The sequence below is a fragment of the Clytia hemisphaerica genome, unplaced genomic scaffold (genome assembly GCF_902728285.1).
Source record: "Clytia hemisphaerica strain Z4C2 unplaced genomic scaffold, Clytia hemisphaerica genome assembly, whole genome shotgun sequence".
In the NCBI taxonomy this organism is placed as follows: domain Eukaryota; kingdom Metazoa; phylum Cnidaria; class Hydrozoa; order Leptothecata; family Clytiidae; genus Clytia; species Clytia hemisphaerica.
Window position 1 is genome coordinate 1,134,191 of NW_027104543.1, and position 21,544 is coordinate 1,155,734.

The window sequence follows — 21,544 nt, forward strand, 5'->3', positions numbered from 1 at the left end:
GCCAATTTGCCCAAAAAAGTGCACTTTTGATAAATCTTTGACTTCAAGAGCAATTTTAGACATGATCAAGCTTAAGATTCATTTCAAAACATATTTTCCTGGAAGAAATCCATGGGTACTTTGAAAAAATGGCATTTTGAGGAAAAACTTTTTGACCCTATGGCTAGAAATCATTGCCTGAAATCACAACATTTCTAATTTTGAATAGATTTTGAGAGCAATTAGCTGGCTTGGCCACAAGTGTCACATTGATATTTTTGTATATTTCTGAAGTCTCTATGGTCATCTTTAACTTTCAATTAAAATTGTCATGTGACACTTAAGGCCACGCCCTAAAATGGCGGTTAAACATAGCTTTTCGCTCAATTTTTAGTATTTTCAATGAGCTTTTAAAGCCATGGCCCTAAGTTCCACCACTGAAACAAACCTTTTTTAGTTAGTGTTTTGGCCATATTACCCAATCCTAAAATCAAACCCATGTGTTCTAATACCATTTTTGCACAATTTATCTTGGAAAATCTTTTTAAGTCATCAAGACTTAGCCAATTTTTCCCTTAGCAACGCATTGTTTTTCCCTAGCAACCAGGCATCCAGCTCTATCAAAATCTTCCAAACTGTTTCCTAGTGGTTCCAGACCATGGTCAATGTCTTAGATTGCAATATCAAAGTCTTGGCCACAATTTTCACTGAATTTTAGGGCAAATTAGGGTCGCAGAGACAGAAATGTAAAGTACTGTAGTTAGAGTTCATCTTTAAGGCAGTATAGCTTTCTTCAAAGTTCTTTTCTAGGTCTGTGTAGTATCTATAATGATAAAACAGTACAAAGGTATGAAATGCAAGAAGAGACTTACCTTCAAAGATCAATTGCAAATAATTTTTAGCATTTGAAAACAAAGAAAAACAAGAGACTTAGCGTTTTTCCTTAGTGGTGAAATTTCTTGTCAAAAGCCTCATTTCACCTGTTAAAAGAACCTTCAACTTCTATGCTAAGCACCCCCACTTAATTTTCTCTTAGTATTTCCTCTGCAATAATGTTAAAAACATTAGAATCAATTTGATTTGATTTAGGGTTTTGCAACAGGCATCACGAAAATATTGATCCAATCATCGCGTCTTTATCGGCGATCCAAAAAAATATCTGCAATCTGATTGGTTAAAAAGAGTACAATATATCTTGTATTTTACATGTACAAAATATAAATTGACAAAAAGATGTTGTTGCATTGTAGCGGTAGCAGCAATCTAACGTCACATTGCTACAAAAGTGCCCAGCGCTTTTTTCCAATACAAAAAGTGCATTTTTTGGGTCACCGATAAACTAGTTATCACTATCAGACATTTGCTGGTATTATACAATATGAAAAAAATTCACTCGCTCCGGATTTTCTGTATATTTTTCCCGCCTAAAGCAGTGCTGCAAATAGGGCAATTTCAGTTGGCCGGTAATTTTTCGAGTGTAACGAGCAGCGGGTCTGGCGGAACCATCTTTGTAGTCTGTTATTACAGATTGACTTAAAAACTGTTCCTCTTTTAATTAGAAGCGTATTATGTATTAATCTAAGCCTCTAATCTTCAAATTTTAACCGGACAAAATGAAAAATTGAGCTTCAAAACTACGAAATAACCGGTAATTACTGGTCACCAGCCGTTATTTGCAGCACTGCTAAAGGCACAAAAAATATTGTATGGAAAAATCTCGGAACTCGTAAAATATTTCTTATATTGTACTGGCAGCTATCCGATAACTATTACATATTGCAAGCGAAAAAGGAAAAAACAGCAACATAGTGCATCAAAATACAGCGACACAGTGCGATCTCCGCGATATCGAAATTGAAGGGTAATTTCACTGGATTCATTTGCAAAATTAAAGATGGCAGACAAGGAAGTGTGTTGATTCCTGTTTTTACAGGCTTGTTATTTCACTTTGAAACAGCTGTGCCAAAGCCATTTAATTAACATAACCGAGAATTATAGATAGCAAATAATGTGAATACGCTTCTCTCACCAGGTAGGCTTTCACACCTCAAAGGGAACAAATCTTTGCAACAAGAAATGTGTAATTTGCGCAAGCGTCCGAACAAAGATATAAAAAAAAGTCTGTTCTTCATCAGGAAATTGTGGACACTCGGTAACTTTGACATGTCAATCAATAGCGCACACTGGAAAAAGTGTCTCTAGAGAAAACAACATAAAACAAATAATGGCGTCAAGATGTTAGCATCGACTGAGTGTGTGATTAAATTGTTAATTACTTCTTTAAATCATGTACTTTTAAAATGCTTTAAAATACATTTGGTTGTGATTATGGGATGGTGAAAGTTTGATTGATAAACTTGGTTGAAGTATTAAAACAAATTTGTTCTCAAAGAGATTTAAACAGTAAGTGAAAATACAGGCCAGATATCAACAATCCCATGTTTTGACCAATCGTCCCAAGTCAGAGCCGTTGACAGTATAAACTTTAGTCACGCTAGTCAGTTTCCCAAAGGTACTGAAATCTACTATTTTTTATCATGGTCAGGCACCATGTTGTCTTCCTTCTTCTCTTACTTGAAAAAATACAGACCAGAATAAAATTTCTGAAAAACACAGAAAATGTTCTGTTCTGTAAAATTAAGGATGCCACTCTTATATCTTTTCCATCTTTTGTTTTTCAATCTACCGGGTGGGCAAAAAAAACGCAACATAATTTATTTTTGACGTATCTTCAAAAGTAATTGAGCTTACTTTACAATTTTCACAGGGATTTTTACTTACCTAGTTTCCATCATTATGTACACAATAGCATAATGACTTACTTCAATAGGCTGAATTATATTATTATTTTTGAAGTTGCTACCCATATATTATGCATATCATACATTATGCTTATGGGTATTATGCATATACAAACCCCATCACAAAGCGTTTTTTCATACACCATGTGTATTGACCACGTAATAATATGTATCTTTGAATATCTTAATTGCATCATACGTCATCATACAATGTTAATTGAAATTATTTTTCAGATTCATAAATTCTGGCCTAGCAGATAACTTTCCTCCACAAATATTTGGTTATGGTAATTCTGGAACACCCACATTTAGGTGCATTTTAGCTAAATATATTGTGATTGTTTTTGTCTTACTATTTATTAACATCACCTAAAGCTATTTATAAGGACAATCCAATTCTTGTGTCTCAATGTGTTTAAGACCCCCTCTATATCCCAGAAATTGCACATTTTAACATTGTTAAGAGGATAGAAATCAAAGTTACCTTGAAGAATAAGCTTCAGTTCTTACAGATATGATGACAGATATGTGAAATATCTGTCATTATAAGCCTTTCCAGGTAAATTTGACTCCCCAAGCGATTTGGAGTACACAAAAGTCCGATCGGTCTAATTACCGTTCCTCTTTGGCCTCTAATGGACCGGTCTTTTTACCGCTAAGGCCGTTCAAATATCGAACGAAAGGGGCTGATGCATGGCGGATAATGAAAATTGGCCATAGCGAAGAGGCTTCAAGGCCGCTAAAGGGACCCTAGAACGGTCAAATACCCGGTCCGCTTCGTCCCAATGGCCGCAATTTAGTGATAGAGACTTATCGATAACGATAACAAAATTTGCAATAGAAAATTAGCAATAAAACTTTATCGATACAACTTAGGTTATTGTATTTTTTTAAGTGTCCGAATTTTTACAAACAAAATGTCTTAAGGCATAGTAGGTTGCATGAGTACGATAACAGAGTTTTTAAGAAACAGAACACCCCTGTTTCTTAGCCACAACTTTTGTTTAGCCGATCCGTTTATAACATCATAGAATTTCTCTAAAGCATTGTTGTTTTATTCATAAATTTCCCTAGAGTTTCTAATGCACACTTTTATCAACTTGTTTTTCTTTGTAAGTTTTAACAATAATAGTCAACAAATGTCAACTCGTTTTCTACATTTCTTTCACTAGCATCTCGCATGCTTAGTTTTATCAAATCGCTTTCTTTGCAATTTTCACAATCTTCTCTTAAAATGCTTAGTTTTATCAACTCACTTTCTTTGTAACATTTACAAACACATCGTGACCAATTTTATCAAAAAGCCTTATTGTCCTTATCATTTTTAGCGATAGAATTTATCGATATAATTTTATCGAGAAAAAACTTTATTGAGAAAGACTTTCCAACGATAGATTTGATTGAACTTCCTTATCGGTACAAGCCAGCCTATCGATGAAGAATCTGCAGTTATCGATAAAATAAATCAAGCTATTGATAATTTTACAACGATACAACTTTTTAACATATTTTATAATATTACAACAGGTTAATATATCGAAAAGATTTTAAAATGCTAAACTTTATTGATTTCTCCTCAATTCTATTTTTTTTAAAGATCGTACTTTCTAAGATTGAGTTTTTTAGAATCGGACTTTCGACCGCTCCAGACGCTGCTTGGAAGTCTCTTGCTCAAGAAAGGGCAGCTAAAAGAGCGGTCTCAAGCGGACCTTTAAAAAATTCTCTCGCCCACTTGGAGGCCGATCTTCACGAACAACGGGCCGCTAAAAGTTATATTTCGGCTGCTTCAAGACCAGGGCTGATTAGTCTTTTGTGTACTCCAAATCGCTTGGGGAGTCACATTTAGTCAACTTACAATTATGAGCCTTTTAAGTTTTGCCTGGAAAGCAGTGGAAAGGCTTATGATGAGGTCATTACAAAAGTTTCAACACTCATAACTTTTGATAGAAACAATTTCAAGGCATAGTTTATATATTGAGGTGTTTAATGATCTTTCAAAGATACTTTCATTTCTGGTCCAGTTTTATGGTTGTGTAAATTTTACTTTTTTCAATATTTTAGAATAAAAACAGGCTTTTGGGTATAAAAAATCAGTAAAGGAAGCTAGAAGTGCTACCTTGTCATATTGATGACAAAATTTATTTTGTACTTTTTTGTACTTTATGAAAATATATGGACAAATCTTTCACCCAGCTAATGGTCTAGAAACAAAAATTACCTGAATTTTTCTAAGATATCTGTTTGATTATGATGAGCTGAAAATAAATTATGTGATATTTCAACTTTTTAACTCCAATAATTTTTAGCATGAAGAAAGAAAATTGAGAAAATGCGTTCAACAATATGTGTCTTGTGTTTTATGTTTCTTCGGAAGATTTTATTAACTTATGCTCAAAATAATGACTATAGTTGCTATGACTTTTTGTATAACCCAAGAGTTTGTTTACCTGGTCCCATTGATATTGCTGAAAATCATGAAATAAATGTTGATGATAAATATACTTGTGGTACCCCACCAACAAAATATTGCCGTAGTGCTGAGCCTTCAGGTTGTTTTATTTGTAATGCTAGTTCAACTATGAACAATCATCCAGTGCGCCACATGACAGACAAAGACTTTCCATTGAATTTTTGGGACTTTGGTTATAAGCCAACTTGGTGGCAATCTATAACTTGGTGGGATGCTAAGCAAATGAATATTTTGACCGATGGTACACTTAAAATTAACTTGACACTGTCAATGAACAAAAGTTATGATTTGACTGGATCATTCCAGTTAACCTTTTACTCTAGTAAACCACACGCTTTTGTAATTGAAAGATCCTCTGATTTTGGTAATAGCTGGAAACCTTATCGTTATTACGCTGATCAATGTGCTTTGAGGTTTCCCAGAATCAAGTTGGAATTTCAAAGAAATGATGAACGGGAAGTGTATTGTATTGAACATCAATCATTAGATGCAGTCCAAGGCAGTCAAGTGAAGTTCGAACCAAGTTATACAAAAGATAATTTTTGGTCTAAAGATACCCAAGATTATATAACAGCAACGGATTTTCGGATATCATTACAATACCCATGGACTGATAACAATGAAAAAATCAATCAAGAATCTTTTTTGAACAAGTATTATTATGACATTACAGATGTTCAAATCCATGGAAGGTGTCATTGTAATGGGCACGCTCCTTATTGCGATAGTAACAAACAATGTTTTTGTCAGCACAACACAGCTGGTACCGACTGTGAGAAATGCATACCACTTTTCAATAATAAACCATGGAAACCAGCTGAAGCTTCAAACAAACCTAATCCATGTGAAGGTACAGTGCTTACTCATATTACAGTTAACTGAAAGGATTCATTGTCTTTTCAAAAACGTGTTAAAGTGTTGAATCCAGATCAGGAATCATTTATAACAACTGAGAAATATCAGTCCAAACTTCTCTGTTGAGATTTATCTATGTATTCAATGATTTTTAGTTTGATGAAAAAAGGAGATTTTTTAACTTTCTTTATTACCCAAAATTTCCCGGCTCCTTTTGGAGATTTGAAATGAAATATTTCTTTCACTTTTTTTAGCATGTAATTGCAACAACCATGCAGGCAGTTGTCACTACAATGAGACACTTGAACATGGTGTCTGTGATGAATGTAGAAATGGTACAACAGGTTATCACTGTGAACGGTGTGATGATTTCCATTACAGAAACATATCATTGCCAATAAATGATGAAAGAGTTTGCATAGGTGAGTATTTTTTGTTGGTAAAATGTAATTGTCACGTGAGTAAAGGTTCTTTCTTGTAAAATTTGAAATTTTGTAATCCAATCCTACTTTTGGTATTGCATCGAAGTATACTGCTTTTACATGAGAAGGAGGCATGTTGAAGCAAAGAAAAACCAGTAAAAAATGAGGTTGGTAATGAGAGCAAAAATTACATTAGGTTGTGCTTTAAAAAAACAAATAATTTTAAGCCAATTAATTTTGAGAGTTCTAGTTCTAGTTCTAGTTCTCAACTTCAGTTGAGCTAGAATCTGACAATGTCTGTCTGTCTGTCCGTTCGAAAGCTTTGGGGCAGCCTGGAGACTTTAAAAATTGTTCGATTTGGCTGAGATTTTGCACACTTGTTCCTTGGGTGAATATCTGGGGGCGATTTTTTCATTTTTCAAAAATTTTGATTTTTGGGGCCTTGGGGACAAGTTTTTACGCCAAAACGAGGCTAAAACTTGGGGCAGCCTGGAGACTTTAAAAATTGTCAGATTTGGCTTAAATTTGGCACACTTATTCCTTTGATGAATATCTGGGGGTCTACAATTGGGCCTATAAATAATTTGAAGCTACTGAAGTTGAGCCCAGTGCGTTGCGCACGTTCGACTATTTTATATTTGCATAAGACATAAAATACCTAATCTCGCAAATTCTACGTAAAAATATAAAAATGAAAAGGTTTTTAAAATAGCTAAGATAAAGATATGAAAGAATTAGAATAGATAGGAATTTATACAATTTTAAATTAGATTTATTAGATTAAAATTCATAAAAGTTTAAAAAAGTTCAAAAATAGTACAGTAATAAAAAGTGTTAAATCTCAAAGAGATTGAAGCTTTAGTATAATGTGAGCTAGGATGAAATATCTTATGTAAATCTACATTAACTACAAAGCGAATCCTTCTTTGATTCTAACAATTAGCTACAATTTCCGGACCTTTTTTTTGAGTATGATGATTGTATTTTTCTTCTTATTTAGCCTGCGATTGTTTTTTACCTGGAACAACTAATAATGGAAAATGTTTACAAAACTCAACAATCAATCAAGCTGCTGGACAATGCCCCTGTAAGCCAAATGTGTTTGGAATGAGATGTGATGAGTGTAAAGATGGTTATTTTGGATTAAGATTGTCACCTGATGGAAACTGCGAAGGTAATTCTGTCTTTTGAGGCTCTAAATGGAAATAAATTTCAAAGTTCAGTGCATTCTTTTTGTAATGTCAACAAAACAAAATGAGAAAAATGTTTCAATTTTATTAGTCTGTGTATAGGTCGCAAAATGTATTGGGACAGCTGTCGACTTCATGGTTCAATCAAGGATTTATTATACACTGGATATACAAGTAACAGATTTTTGCCGATTTCTCGTGTACTAGCTATGTCCGCAGTAATGATATTATTGTTCACTCTCCTTCCCTCATTAAATGATTTTTCGAAGCATTTTTATTGCATTTCTTATCGAAAATCACTCATCCAATTCCCAAAAGAGACTTAAAACTTTTCTGTGAGAATCAGATTCTTCCACTTAATTGATAATAATAAGTCGTTATGACGTTTCAAGCTGTGAGAAAGTTGCAAAAGACGTGTTGTGTATAAGAAATTTAATGTTGACACCGGAAATTTTCAAACTTCATCCTCAAAAAAACCACCTTGCCACCACGTGCCTCCATAGGGTTTTCATACCACAGTGGAGCCAAGACGCTCAAGTCTTATGTATGTTTAATTTCAGCTCTTCTGGGGACAGTCTTAGAAAGATATTTCCAATTGAAAATTTTGTGTCACTATAAGCATTTTGTCTGAATTTCTTGTCTAATGATGTTTTTCTCACATTAGATTTCACAAATGTATCGTATCCGGCTTGGAATACTAGCCTTACTTTAAAAGTTTTTTTTCTACATACAAATGTACAAAAAGAAAGAGCTAGAGAACTTTTTAAAAATAAGACTGATAAATTTTTTTTAAATCAGACATCTTCGAGCCGCCATGACAGTTGTCCTTTGCGGACAAAGCTAGAACATCAATTGTTTTCTGAAACAAAGGAAATTCAATGATCGCTCTCCATCGTTTTATGAGTCGTTTATCCAGTGTATAATAAATCTTTGGTTCAATTTAGCTAAAGTCGATTACAGCTGATTACAGGTGTTTCTAAGTTATTACCCTTAGTTAAGGGTCCTGGAAACAAGCTTTGAATGGACCTCCAAATAGTTAGAAAAATACTGAATTTGTGCACGTTTGACTATACATTATACACACTTTGAGAGCAACAATATTATATATTTTTTATTCCCTAGCTTGTAATTGCTCAATTAACGGAACCATCCAAGGTGAAACAAACTGTGACCAGAAGACTGGGCAATGTAAATGTAAACCAACCATAAGTGGACGTACTTGCTCACAATGTCAACCTGGATATTTCAATTTCCCAGAAACTTTGACTGATGAATGCGAGGGATGTGATTGTAAGATTGGTGGTTCTTACAATGAAACTTGTGACCAAGAGACTGGTATGTTTCAATACATTCAAAATACTGACATTTTCTTTTAATATTACTATTGAAGATTTCTTTGACTTGTACTTTTTTAGATATTTGGATATTCACGTCATTGGCTCCTGAGAGAAACTCTTTGCCTGATTTTTGCACAAAATTTCAACCTTTTGTTATTGAGATAGGTATTTCTCTCTATACAAGATAAAAATCAGAAATAATTTTCTTTCTTAGGATCGTGTTATTGTCGTTTTGGTATTTCTGGTGGTCATTGTGATCAAATAACCAGCGGAATGTATGTGCCATCCTTCAATCATTACATTCTGGAAGCTGAGCAAGGCGGAGGATCATTCGAGAGAATGTCAGATATTGACGGCTATGGCCAACGCTTCTCTGGATATGGGTATGCTTTGGTCTATGCATCTGGCTCGGTTGAATTGACATTCACGCCTGACATGACTAGACTGTAAGTATTGCCACTTGAACTAAGTAAATAAAAACTTTCTCAAACAGCTTCAAGAGTGGCAACAGTGTGATTTTTATCTATTCTGATAGTAGTAATTTGGACAAGGGACTGTTAATTATAGCTGTTATTCGACGAATCAAGAATACATTTGTGGACATTTGATGTCCTTCAATTTTTTCTCTTATGTTCTTTCTTAGATTTCACATCCAGATTCGATACAAAGAACTTGTATATCCACAAAACGTATCCATTGAGTTACACTTTTCCAACACTGGATCTACCATCCAGCTAATCTCAACTGCGAACATACTCCAAAGTGGAACGGATAAAATGATACTAGCACAAGTCATATTGGTCAGTGGTGGAAATTACACATTCAAAATCACCAATATGGACACAAACGATCAATCTATGATGTTAGATTCGTTAGTTCTGCTACCCGATTACAAGGGAGTGGATTTACATCGCAATGGTGGGCCATCTGTTGAGCTCATTGCCAACTGCTGGAATAAAAGTTTAAGTTCAATGACTTTTGAGGTGACTGAAGGATGCAAAGATGTTGTGTTTTCAACAAATATTGAGATTTATGATGGTTCTCAGGGTAAATAAAAAAAGGTTTCCTAGAGGAATCATCTTTTTGTATAATATGTTAAATAAAGCTTGAAATTCAGCCAATCAGAGACAGGGGGGGGTCAGGGTCCAGGATACCAACCCAGGGCCCAAAAACCTGACTTTTCAAGATTTGAAAGTAGTAGACACCACCACCCCCTAAATTGGTATCAATACCAACTTGAAAACCCCAATTTTCTAAAAAAGGGGGGACCCACCCCACCTAAATTGGTATCGATACCAACATGAAAATCTTGATTTTCTGAAAAAGGGGGGACCCACCCCCTAAATTGGTATCGATACGAACTTAAAAATCCCAATTTTTCAAAAAAAAAGGGGGACCACCCCCCTAAATTGGCAATCAGTAAAAATGCAAGAAGTTTATATGCATAGGATACTAAAGTCTATTCACAATAAGTGTGCACTCTTTCTTCTTTTACCTATAATTTTTGAAGGAATTCTTCAATCTTTATAAATTTGGTATCATTGGAAAGATATTAGTGAGTGGAACAGTTTGAAATAAAAAATTCTAAAATGAAGATGAAAATGAAGATTTTTTAGAAAAGTGCTATAACTATCATTTTCACTGAGGTGAATCCTTGATCATCCAACGTCATCACTGTGAAAAAATTTCTCAAAAATAATCATTCAGTCAAAAGATATCAAACAAAGTTATAAGCTGATTGACGCCTAAAAATGCTGTTCTCTGCTCTTTTTTGGGGTCTATCACTTATTTAAACTTTGTGTCATAACTTGATATTGAATAAATATTTTAGTAAAATTTCTTCACAATGATGACCTCCTAAGATCAAAGAATCTCTCCAGTTAAAATGAAAGTTATAGCACTTTTCCAAAAGATCTTCATTTTTTTCTTCTTTATTTTCATATTCGTTTTTGGAATTTTTTTAAAGACTTATTTCAAATTCTTCCACTCACAAATATCTCTCCAACGATACCAAATTTATAAAGATTGAAGAATTCCTTCAAATGTTATAGGTAAAAGAAAAAAGAGTGCACACTTATATCCTGAACAGACTTTACTTACATTATACAACATTTTAAGTCAGATACCAATTTCAAATTCAACAAAAATTAAAAAAAAAGAGGACCCATCCCCTCATTTTGGTATCGATACCAACTTAAAGATTCCCTTATTTTCAAAAAAAGGGGGACCCACCCCCTCATTTTGGTATCAATACCAACTTGACTTTTTGAAATTTGAAAAAAAAAATTGACACCACCACCCGGCCCTGGGTTTGGTATCCAGAATCCTGACCCCCCCCTGTCAGAGACTGTTTACTTTTTGGTTTTTCTTGCAAATAACACGAAGTAAAAAATGAAATTAATTCAAAATTCTTCTACTCTTCTTTCAATCTTTGCAGGACAAATGATCCTAAATAACTTTAATCAATCATTTACAAATTCTATTAACAAAAGAACGCTCAGGGGATGCTTACGGCTTTGTTCCAGTACTAGTAGTGAGAATGTATCAATTTAGCTTACCTTCATTCTTTTTTCAAGAATGCAAATGTGATGCTATTGGTTCATGGAATAGCACGTGTGAGACGTACGGTGGACAGTGTTATTGTAAAGAAGGTGTGATGGGAAGAAAATGTGATCAATGCATGGCTGGTTACTTCAATTTCACCACCAACGGATGCCAAAGTAAGATACAATAGGGTTGGCTTCATCTGGATTATTTAATTTCCCTTCTTCACCTTCTCAAAATTACTCTCGGTTACCTATAAACAGTATCACCATAAGTTAATTCAACCCTTGATATTCCTATTCTGACTCCCCCCTTTTTATAAAACTCTGTTTTTAAAGGCTAAAACTAAAAGTATATACCTTATTACACGAATATTCTTAGGCAAGTATTCAACGGCCTTGAAATTAACACGCAAAAAAATTAACACAAATTTTATCTGTTTTTTTCAAAGACGGCTGGTTTTAATTAAGGGGGTTTTTATTAACACGAAATTTTTCAACAATTCGTGTTAATAAAATGACTAGTAATAATTCGTGTAATAAGGTATTACCTAATTGGGTCTATCTTGCCCATTTTTGGTGATTTTTAGTCGGTCAGTTTTTGAAAATTTGAATAATTTTTACATTATAGAATGTGAATGTGACAGTACAGGATCAACCGATTTCGCTTGTAATGTTGAAAGTGGACAATGTTCTTGTAAAAAAAATATCATCACTCGTACATGCTCTCAATGTCAAACGAATTACTTCGGTTTTGGAACGCTGGAAGGTTGCATAGATTGTGGCTGTAATATGAACGGATCATCCAGTTTACAGTGTCTTGATAATGGGATATGCGTGTGCAAGGAAAGTACACAGGGCCAAAAATGTGATCGATGTCAAATTAATTATTATGGGTTTTCTGGGACTGGATGCAAGTTAGTAGAAAGTCTTTTTTGCCTCCTCCCTTTTTAAACACTGACATAGAAAAAAAGTATAACTTTATATGAAGAAGATGCTATCTTTTCTCATTATAGATCTTATGAATTTTGCGTAGTATGACCCCCCTCATGGTATTGTCTCTTTTAATATATCCTCATTTCCCTTCTACCCCGCCATCCCCCTTTTTTGGGAAAATTTCCCTTAGCCTTCCTTTTTTGGCGTCCGGAAAGTTTTATTGAATGTTTTATTCATTTGTTCTTAGTCGTTGTGGGTGTAATGAAGATGGATCAGTCAGCTTGCAATGTGACCAAGACACTGGTAAATGTCCATGCAAGAGTAACGTCATCACCGAGAAATGTTCATCATGTAAACCTGGTTATTTCAACTTGATGAAGGAGAATCACCAAGGCTGTCAGGAATGTTTCTGTTTCAACAAAACAGACATATGTAGCTCCGCCTCTGGTTACGAACTCCAACCTATTCCATCTGATTTATTTGACTGGACACAAATTAACGGTGGTAATTTTGAAACATCCGAAGCTGGAATCACTTTTAACATGACTGGTGGTTATTTTGTGCTTTCAGCTCCACAAGAGTACCTTGGTAATCGACTTTACATTCTACAACAGGAATTAACACTGGAATTCAATTTCGATTACCAAACATCGGTATCTGTCAATCGGTCTGTATCCTTGATTCTGATTGGTGGGACTGATCACTTCTTCCTGAGTTACACAATCAATAACATTACCAGTGGTGTTGGTCAGAAAGCCAGCGTTCGTATTGATGCAGAAAATACAGACTTAGATTTATGGAAAATCCAAGCAATCCTTGCAGATCTTGAATCACTTCAAATTCAGTTTCAAGGAACAAAAGGAGATGTGGGAATTTTTCAAAAATTGACAATGATGAAAGTTGTACCAATTAGGAATGATGCTGGTGATTTTGGTGGTGTTGAACATTGCCAATGTCCTCAAAATTACACTGGTGTTTCGTGTCAGACCTGCTCTTCAGGTACGGTTTTCATCTTACAATTAAAGTCAACTCTCTTTAATTCGAACCTCTAATTATTCAAATCTCTCTATAATTCGAACTAAAATGGTCCCCAAGCTGAAAAGTGCTTTAAATCAATCTCTCTAATTTCGAATTTTTCTCTGATTCGAAGAAAGTTTTTGATTTCTTCTAGATCAAATTAGAGGAGTCAGTTGTATATACTTTCTTTTCGATTCACGACTGGAACTCGTGTTTTCATACGTTGGAATTATGTCCTCTAAACTTTATCAAAGAATTTAACAGTTTTTTTGCTTGAACATAAAACAAACTGAAGTGACTTTTTCCAAATCTATTGGCTGTTGATGATGTAATGCCATTTACAATCGCCACGACTATTCAATAGTAGCCGGCGATTGAAATGTCATTTAGATTTGGAAAAGTCACTTCAGATTGTGTTTATGTTCTTGTTATTTCACAAAACTAAAACCAGTTACGAAAATGTATAATTTTATCACAGGCTACACCAGAGAGAAATTAATCACTGGTCCATTCGATCGTTGTGTATTATGTTCGTGCAATGCTCGTTCAACAGACTGTAATCCGGAGACTGGCATATGTTCTAATTGTCAACATGGTACGGAAGGTGATCATTGTGAGCGTTGCCAACCGAACGTTGAGGAACCGGATTGTGAGCAGTGTTCACCGGGCTTCTATGGGTATAACAATCCAAGTTTTGTTGGTTGCAAAGGTATATTATTTTTACGAATATCATCTCAACAACGCAGTATGCTTTCTACAAGTCACGCGGTCTAGTTATACTTTTCTTCACTCTCTGTCTGTACTAGTATTTGAAATGAGTTAACAAAAATTTGCCCTTGAAATGAGAGTGAAAAGAGGTTATTTTCGACTTTAAATATATTACTTGGACCAGTACATCGCCAATTAAGTAGTTCACCTAACAGCTAAGATTTTTTCGACCACGCATGGGTCCGGGGAATAGATTTTGCTTCGTAAACAGGCCCTCTTATAAGATCGCTACTTCACTGAAATTCGTCACATTATACGAGGCAAAACTTGAGGGTATTATGATATGAAATGTAGGTTTGTCAGCCTGCCTGTACATTCTCAACATTGCTTTTTTCAAACCAAAATAATTCTGCCTCTGAATAGTTTGTTTCTTATCCATACTGCATACATCAATGGTATAAGTAAGAAGCCTTTAGGTAAAAGAAGCCCCTCTCTGATGAAAATAAATTCTATTATCCCTCCTCCCTTTATCACGTTCCAGAGACAGTGCATTTTTGACAGTGGAAAGGATAGGTTATATACACAATATATATACTATAACACAGTAATGTGAAGTGGCTTTGAGAAAAGGAGCGATGTCTCTTATAAGAAATAGAGAGTTTGTAACATCCTCTTGATAGGGGGGAAATATATAGTACACTGATTGATGATATACACTGCCAAGTGACGCACATATTCTAAAAACTTTATCTCATTACTATCTAGTTTTCTAGGTCAAAACCAATTTAAATTTCCACTTCGTTTTTTTTATTTGTAGCATATCGTTTTTATACATTTGAATTTATCATTGTAGCTTGTGATTGCATTGGTGTGAATACGATTAACAATCGTACAGATGTGTGCGATCTAACGACGGGACAATGTCCTTGTAAAGAAGATATCGGAGGGCGGAGATGCGATCGTTGCGCTGAAAATGCTGTTAATATCAGTCATGCATGTACAGGTAATAAAAAACACCTTTCGTGTTTGTTTTTCCTTTCAAGATCATTTGAAGAATTTTCGAAACGGATTGGTTCAATAGGATGTTTTAGGGTGCGTTTAATTCAATCAGCGCGCTCTGTTTCGGCAGACTTTTCTAGTATTAACTGAAAGTGCTTTCTAAGTAAGTGTCCCCTATTTTAAAGTGACTGTAGTGCAAAGATAGAACATTGTGGGTTAAGTCCCAGGCTGTACTCAATACTTCGTACTTAGTACAAAATGTTGATGCCTGTCTCTTCGGTATTCGGTAATGAAGAGAATGATTGAGGGTAAGTGGGGGTAATCTAGGGAGAAAGAGTGGTGCTCCCTCCTACTTTTGGTAGATAACTATCGAAAGAGGAGCCTAAGGGTCGACTGCGACTGTGGTTGCATAATTACTAATACTCCATGAACTTTTTGTTAGAAAGAGGTATCGCCGTGTTTCTCTCAAAAGCAAATATAGTCACAGAGCCTTTAAAGTTTTACGATGTTTCTAGTTCACCCAAAACATACAGTATCAATGTTTTTTAAGCTCCTGACTTTTGTTGACAAAAAATAGTAAAAGATAACTCTAGCAAGCTCTATTTACTCAATATTTTTATACGCGCCTCTATTTGCAGCGTGTTCTCTATGTCACGGCTTGATTCAAGATGAAGTTCATCTCCTCAGACAACAAATCAAGACCTTTCAGCTCATGGTCCAAAATGCAACACGGGCTGTTCACCTGGTTTCAAATGACACTTTTCCAGAACTACTCGCTAACCTGTCGTCGACTGTTCTTCGTATATTATCAGAAGTGAAGTCTACAGCTCAACTGGAACATGAGCTTTATCAGGAGTTTGATAATTTAGGTAAATTTCTATCTTCAGTTTTTGAGACTGAGCTATTCAAATAGTGGACTTGTGTCAGTTCACCTGATTCACAACATTTTTGAACAAAAGTTAAGGAAAAATCCACTAAAATATTTTTTAAGATTTTTGAGTGTGTGTCGTAATTTATAACATTTTTGTAGTACTTCATTTTTTAACTTTTTGCGAATTTGATCGGTACTTTTTCCCAAGTCTCGGTACTATTAGGTAGGAATTAAAAAAAATATATACGTTTATACTGAGATTATCCTCAATTATGAGTTTTAAAATCCGAATCTTTATTCCATTAGGTGATACGTTGAAGGAACTAGAAACGCGATTAGAAATCAACATCACGCAACGTGTCAACATTATTCGTGCCCAATCTTCAAATATCATGACGCATGAAAATCAAACACGTGACACGATGGACACTATTCACGATTTCCTATGGTTTAGTGTTTACATAATTAATACTGAATTGACACCTAAGTCTGGCAATGCGTCCATTCTATTGAAACAACTTCAAGACTTAGCAGATAATTTCACAAGCATTGCCACTAAACGCATTTCATCGTACGCTCCAGTTCTACTCAACATTGACCAGTTATTCAATGCGTCGAATCAAATCTTGGTCAAGACAGCTGCAATTACCAATATAAGTATGAATATCGACTCCAATCTGACCAATACCAAGTCTGAATTAACCGATTTCAGTAGAGCAGTGTCAGGTCAACGAATGTTATCTTCAAGCCTTTACAATACATCATTGGAGATTCTAAATCTATCAAAAGATTTGCTGGCGAATATCACCAGAACTGGAGATGAGATTCAAGACCTCGATGTGAACTCTGCCAAGACGATTCTCAACGATTTGCAAAGTAGGAACGAAACTTTGTATCAGAGTTTATACCGTTTGAAAGATCATCTCCAAAACCTTCAAGAGACCTTTACATCATTGATGTTTGATTCTAAAAGATCGTTAAATCATTCCTCAATGGTGTTGAAGAGCGCAAATACAACGGTTAAAGAAACTGAAACGCTTCATAAACAAGTTTCTCAAATCAGGTATCAATCTTTATCAATCAAACCAAAGTTGGGTTAAGTTTTAAGAACACCTATGTTCAGTTCTTTAAGGTCTATCTCTTCGATCCTTTGGAGTCACACACTACGAAAGGCTTAGATATTGGGCTGTTCCATTAAAAATTCTATAGGGGTGGACGAACCTTTTTGAGTCAAAAAAAGATTCTTGGAAAAAATACCCCCGGGAAAATGGCAAAAACAAAGAAAGTGCTGGAAAATTCATATGACAGTGGACGAGTCAAAATAGTCTTTTACCACCTGAATATTTTAGAATAACTTTTTATCCCCTGGAAAAATGAAAAAAAACAGTCCTGTACCCCCTGGAAACTCTTCTCAGATTTACCCTCTTGAAGTATTCCTCCACCCTTTCTGTATGGATAAAAATTGGAAATGGCCAATTACCTAGTCTAGCAAGCTAGACGACTAATTTATACATAGTAGAAATAAAGCAAAAAGTAATGAATGGAACAATTTTAGTCGTCTAGAAACCTTTGTGCACTAACTCCAAACAAAATAAAAGTGTCAATATTGCAATTATAATTTTTTCCTGCTCAAAATAATTCTTGAGAAAAAAATATGTGTGGATTTGTGTATTGAAAGTTTTTCATTTGAGTTGATTTCTTTTTGAGAGTTTGTTGTTGTGCTTGATAAATTGTTTTCTCGCTAGGCAAGTTTCTGCGTAGCTAGCCCCTGTATCTATAAGGCTGGAACACCGGATTCTTCCAGTCGTTTATACAAACTAAATCCCGTATTATTATTATTATTAGTATTGGTATTATTAGTATTACACGCATTATAAACGACTCCAGTCTACCAATTACCCGAAAGTAGTTATATGAATTTTTGAAATACTGGACTTTATTTTCGTATCATCTCCACTTCATTGTTTCACAGAGACGGTGTCTTCAATGCATCGAAGGTGTCAAATGCAACATTTAATACAGCGCAACGTATGTTGGTAGTATTAATGGATTATGAAAATGCTATCATCAACTCGTCACAATCGCTGAAAGATTCAATGGCACAGTTAGATAAGGTACCTTTTTGAAACTTTGTTATTAAAATAATATCAAGCATAAGGAAGGCCAATCTTCCCGCACCCTCCTTGTTTGTGATATCCATCTCATAACGCCATATCTTACGGAATCACGTGTAAAAAATAAGGTTTTCTTCAATTTTGAACACTAAAGCGAATCTAGTGGACTGTTAGCACTTCCTGGCAATACATTTCAAACATGCGGACGTAAGGTAACTGAAATACGTAAGCATTCGTGAAAAAAAAACGCCAAGAAAAGCAATGGTGAAGTAAAAAATACAGTAATTTGCATTGTGTACACGAATACACGCTTTTTTGATACTTTTTTATAGTACTCGGTTTATGAGGCTGATATTTTCGTGATCTTAAAAAGTTTAAATTTTGTTAAATTGTTCTGAATTTTCCACTTGTTGACCAATTGGATTAAATTCTCTTTCTTACCTGCTACTGAACACATTCTTTCTCTTTGCAGCTTAACAAGAGCAGTATTGAAACAATCAAATACGTGAAAAGTATGAAATTGCAAGTGACAGATATCTTTCGAAACGTTTCAAAAGTTTTCAATAAGAGTACTGATCTACAAAGTAGGACTAATGAACAACGACAGGTATGAACCTTTTTAATACCCTAGACTAAGCTATATTCACCATCTTGAGTTTTTAGAAAGTTGGTATTTTTGTAGCACTACTCGTTGTATATTTGTAACATTATTTGAATTCATGAAGTTTTTTGTCTGAAAATATTTTGACTACTCATCATCGAATTGGCACCATTAGGGTACCAATTTAGAAAAACTCCGTTCAAAGATTTTGTTTGGTGGGATCAAGAAACTGTATCCATGGTAATAAGAGTCAATGGTGACAAAGCGTCTTAATTTATATCAAAAGACTTCATGAAAATGCAATACAAATTGTGTTTGAATATGAAATTCTTCTTTTCTAGGATGCATTAAATGTACTTACTACATTTCGAGATCTAGAGAAGAAGCCTGTTTTCAAAACCAATATGACTGAAATCCGAGCTATGTTTCGTAAAATCAACTCCCTCGGTTACGAGGGTTACGCTTTAAGCGTTCGGTGTAACGCAACTTCTAGTCAAGTTCTCAACTTGACTAAACAAGTCAAAGATAGTTTGAAATGGGCAAGCGAGGCAAAATCGGACCAATCGAAGCAAGCTGGTGATGTTCGACGTTTGTTTGAAGAGATGGAGAAAATTGTTGTTTTGAATTCAACCCACGTGACCGAATTAACCAATGAAATCAACCAATCACGTGACGTCTTTCAACAAATGAGTTTAACGCATGCGCTGATGGCTTTGAGAAAAGCACGTGATGAGCAAAAAATAAAAATTGAATCACAGAGGCAAAGCGTTAAAGAGATGAAAGAAGAAATTAGGCAATTGAGGCAACTCTATGAGCAAATGAAAAATACAAAAGGATGTGGTTGATTGTTTTGAAGACCAGAGCCAACTTGAGTTTAGAGCTTTAGGTCTTTGATTATTTTATCGAGTCTTCAGTTCAGTTTACTTGTTTTTCAATCTGAAATTTTGCCGAATTGAATTGAACCTTTAACATACTTTTGGTTGGAATTGTATACAAGACAAAAAGTTAAAAGTATAAAAATATTTTCGCACTTTTTTCACCTTTTTTATTGTTTTATTTTTACACATTTACATCTTTATATTATTTTTTGCAACGAAATTTTGGTACTGGAGTGACATGAATTAATTTTTTCAATATATTCTGTATCTTTAAAAGCATTATTTTTCTAAGTTATTGTTAAAAACATTTTGCAGTGTGTGTATATATTTTGTGGCATAATTATTAGTATGTATGAAATTAATTAGTTTAGTCTCTTAGAATTTTAATTCTTAAATTGAATACACTTTTCAAGCATTTTCATCCCAAGTTCTTTCACTGTAAGTTTTGTCGAAAATAAAACTTTTCTGTAAATTAGTTCAAACTATCTTCGTTACCAAGGTAAGAAGACCACCTGTAACCTTAAAGAGGATTGGATTCGAGTTAACCAGGATCGAATGACGTCAGATTTCTGTTTTGCAGAGTGTGTTAATACAAAAAACTTAGACATCTGTCGACATTCTACCCTGGCAAACTCAACTAAGGTTCATTTTCTTTCAGTTTTTGGCGCAACAGGATCAATGAGATCTTAGACCCTTGAAACCCAAATTGATTTTAGACCTTTGAAACCCAAATTTGTATTAAAACGTAAGGACCATCAATATAATTTAAACCCCTTTTACTACGGTTATAAAAAGTTGGTAACTGTCTTAATACCTTTTTTTGTAAATTTTGAAAATATTTTAGTCACAGATTGACACATTTTAACGCTTTCTTTTTACGAAATTTAACCTTATAAAAACTGTATATTACAAAATTTATTAGATTGACATTATTTTGAAATTTTTATTTTTTAACCAGGTTTGAGAACAAAATTAATTTAATAGGGTAATATAATTAGGAAATTTATTGATAATAAAAATATAGTTTGCTGCTTCACTTGAATTTAGTTGGAACCACTGTAAAATTATACGATAGTATTGATGTGATATAGTCTGGAACATTTTACCTGACCACGAAAAAGTTTATAACAATTGGAATCGAATTTTCTTAAGGTATTCCTACAGTTCTGTAAAGGAAACTTAAATTTTGATGTACGGATAGAAATCATACTTATATTCGGGTAAATACTAGACTAGAGTCTACTTCTGGCTGAACTTTGATTTCTAATAATTTTTGCTGACGCTGAGTCCAGTGAAGTAGACTAGGAGCATTTGACGAGGTCGCCATTTTGAGAAAAAATGTCAAAATTCAAATAACAATAAAAATACTTAGAGTTGAAAGAGAAAATGAGGAACAAACATCATTAACAGATTTGCAATGCCTTATTCTCAAATAAAAACATTGCTTCATACTGTTTTCACCTTCCAAAAGCAACTAAAATGTGTTTTATAGTCCGCCTAAGTAAAAGCATATTGCCATACATATACTGCCGGGCCACTTAATCACACTATCCAGTCAGGATACATAAGCGAAAAACTTTATGCTTTTCTAAAAATGTTCAAACAACGTCAAAAACAAGGTGTGGCCATATTTTTTTTCAAGTGGAAGGGTCAAACTTGACTAAATTGACTAGTTCAAACTTTAAGCCGTCATTGTTTTGGAATTAAAAGGAACAAGGATCTCGTCTATAGCTCATTGGGAAAGTTATGGTCTCTTCTTTCTGACAAAGTAATATGTGACTAATAATTCTTCATTTTTTAGATATCAAAAAATTGAAATTTAA

At 34.3% G+C, this 21,544-nt stretch overlaps 1 protein-coding gene across 1 annotated transcript; it reads left to right on the forward strand.

Moving 5' to 3' along the window:
* The first annotated feature begins 5,090 nt into the window (after positions 1-5,090).
* LOC136822603 (laminin subunit beta-1-like) lies at positions 5,091-20,116 on the forward strand. The gene is made up of 16 exons (XM_067078866.1): positions 5,091-6,100; positions 6,360-6,527; positions 7,528-7,701; positions 8,840-9,052; positions 9,269-9,500; positions 9,698-10,101; positions 11,631-11,774; positions 12,229-12,514; positions 12,781-13,532; positions 14,029-14,259; positions 15,112-15,261; positions 15,896-16,126; positions 16,435-17,191; positions 18,101-18,242; positions 18,715-18,849; positions 19,185-20,116. Exons 1-16 carry the CDS (start codon positions 5,110-5,112, stop codon positions 19,686-19,688), a joined length of 5,514 nt encoding a protein of 1,837 aa, XP_066934967.1. The 5' UTR covers positions 5,091-5,109; the 3' UTR covers positions 19,689-20,116.
* The last annotated feature ends 1,428 nt before the right edge of the window (positions 20,117-21,544 follow it).

Coding starts and splice junctions, on each gene's coding strand:
- LOC136822603 (XM_067078866.1), top strand. CDS start 5,110: ATGCGTTCAACAATATGTGTCTTGTGTTTTATGTTTCTTCGGAAGATT. Junction 6,101..6,359: donor CAAACCTAATCCATGTGAAG/GTACAGTGCTTA, acceptor CACTTTTTTTAG/CATGTAATTGCAACAACCAT. Junction 7,702..8,839: donor ACCTGATGGAAACTGCGAAG/GTAATTCTGTCT, acceptor TTTATTCCCTAG/CTTGTAATTGCTCAATTAAC.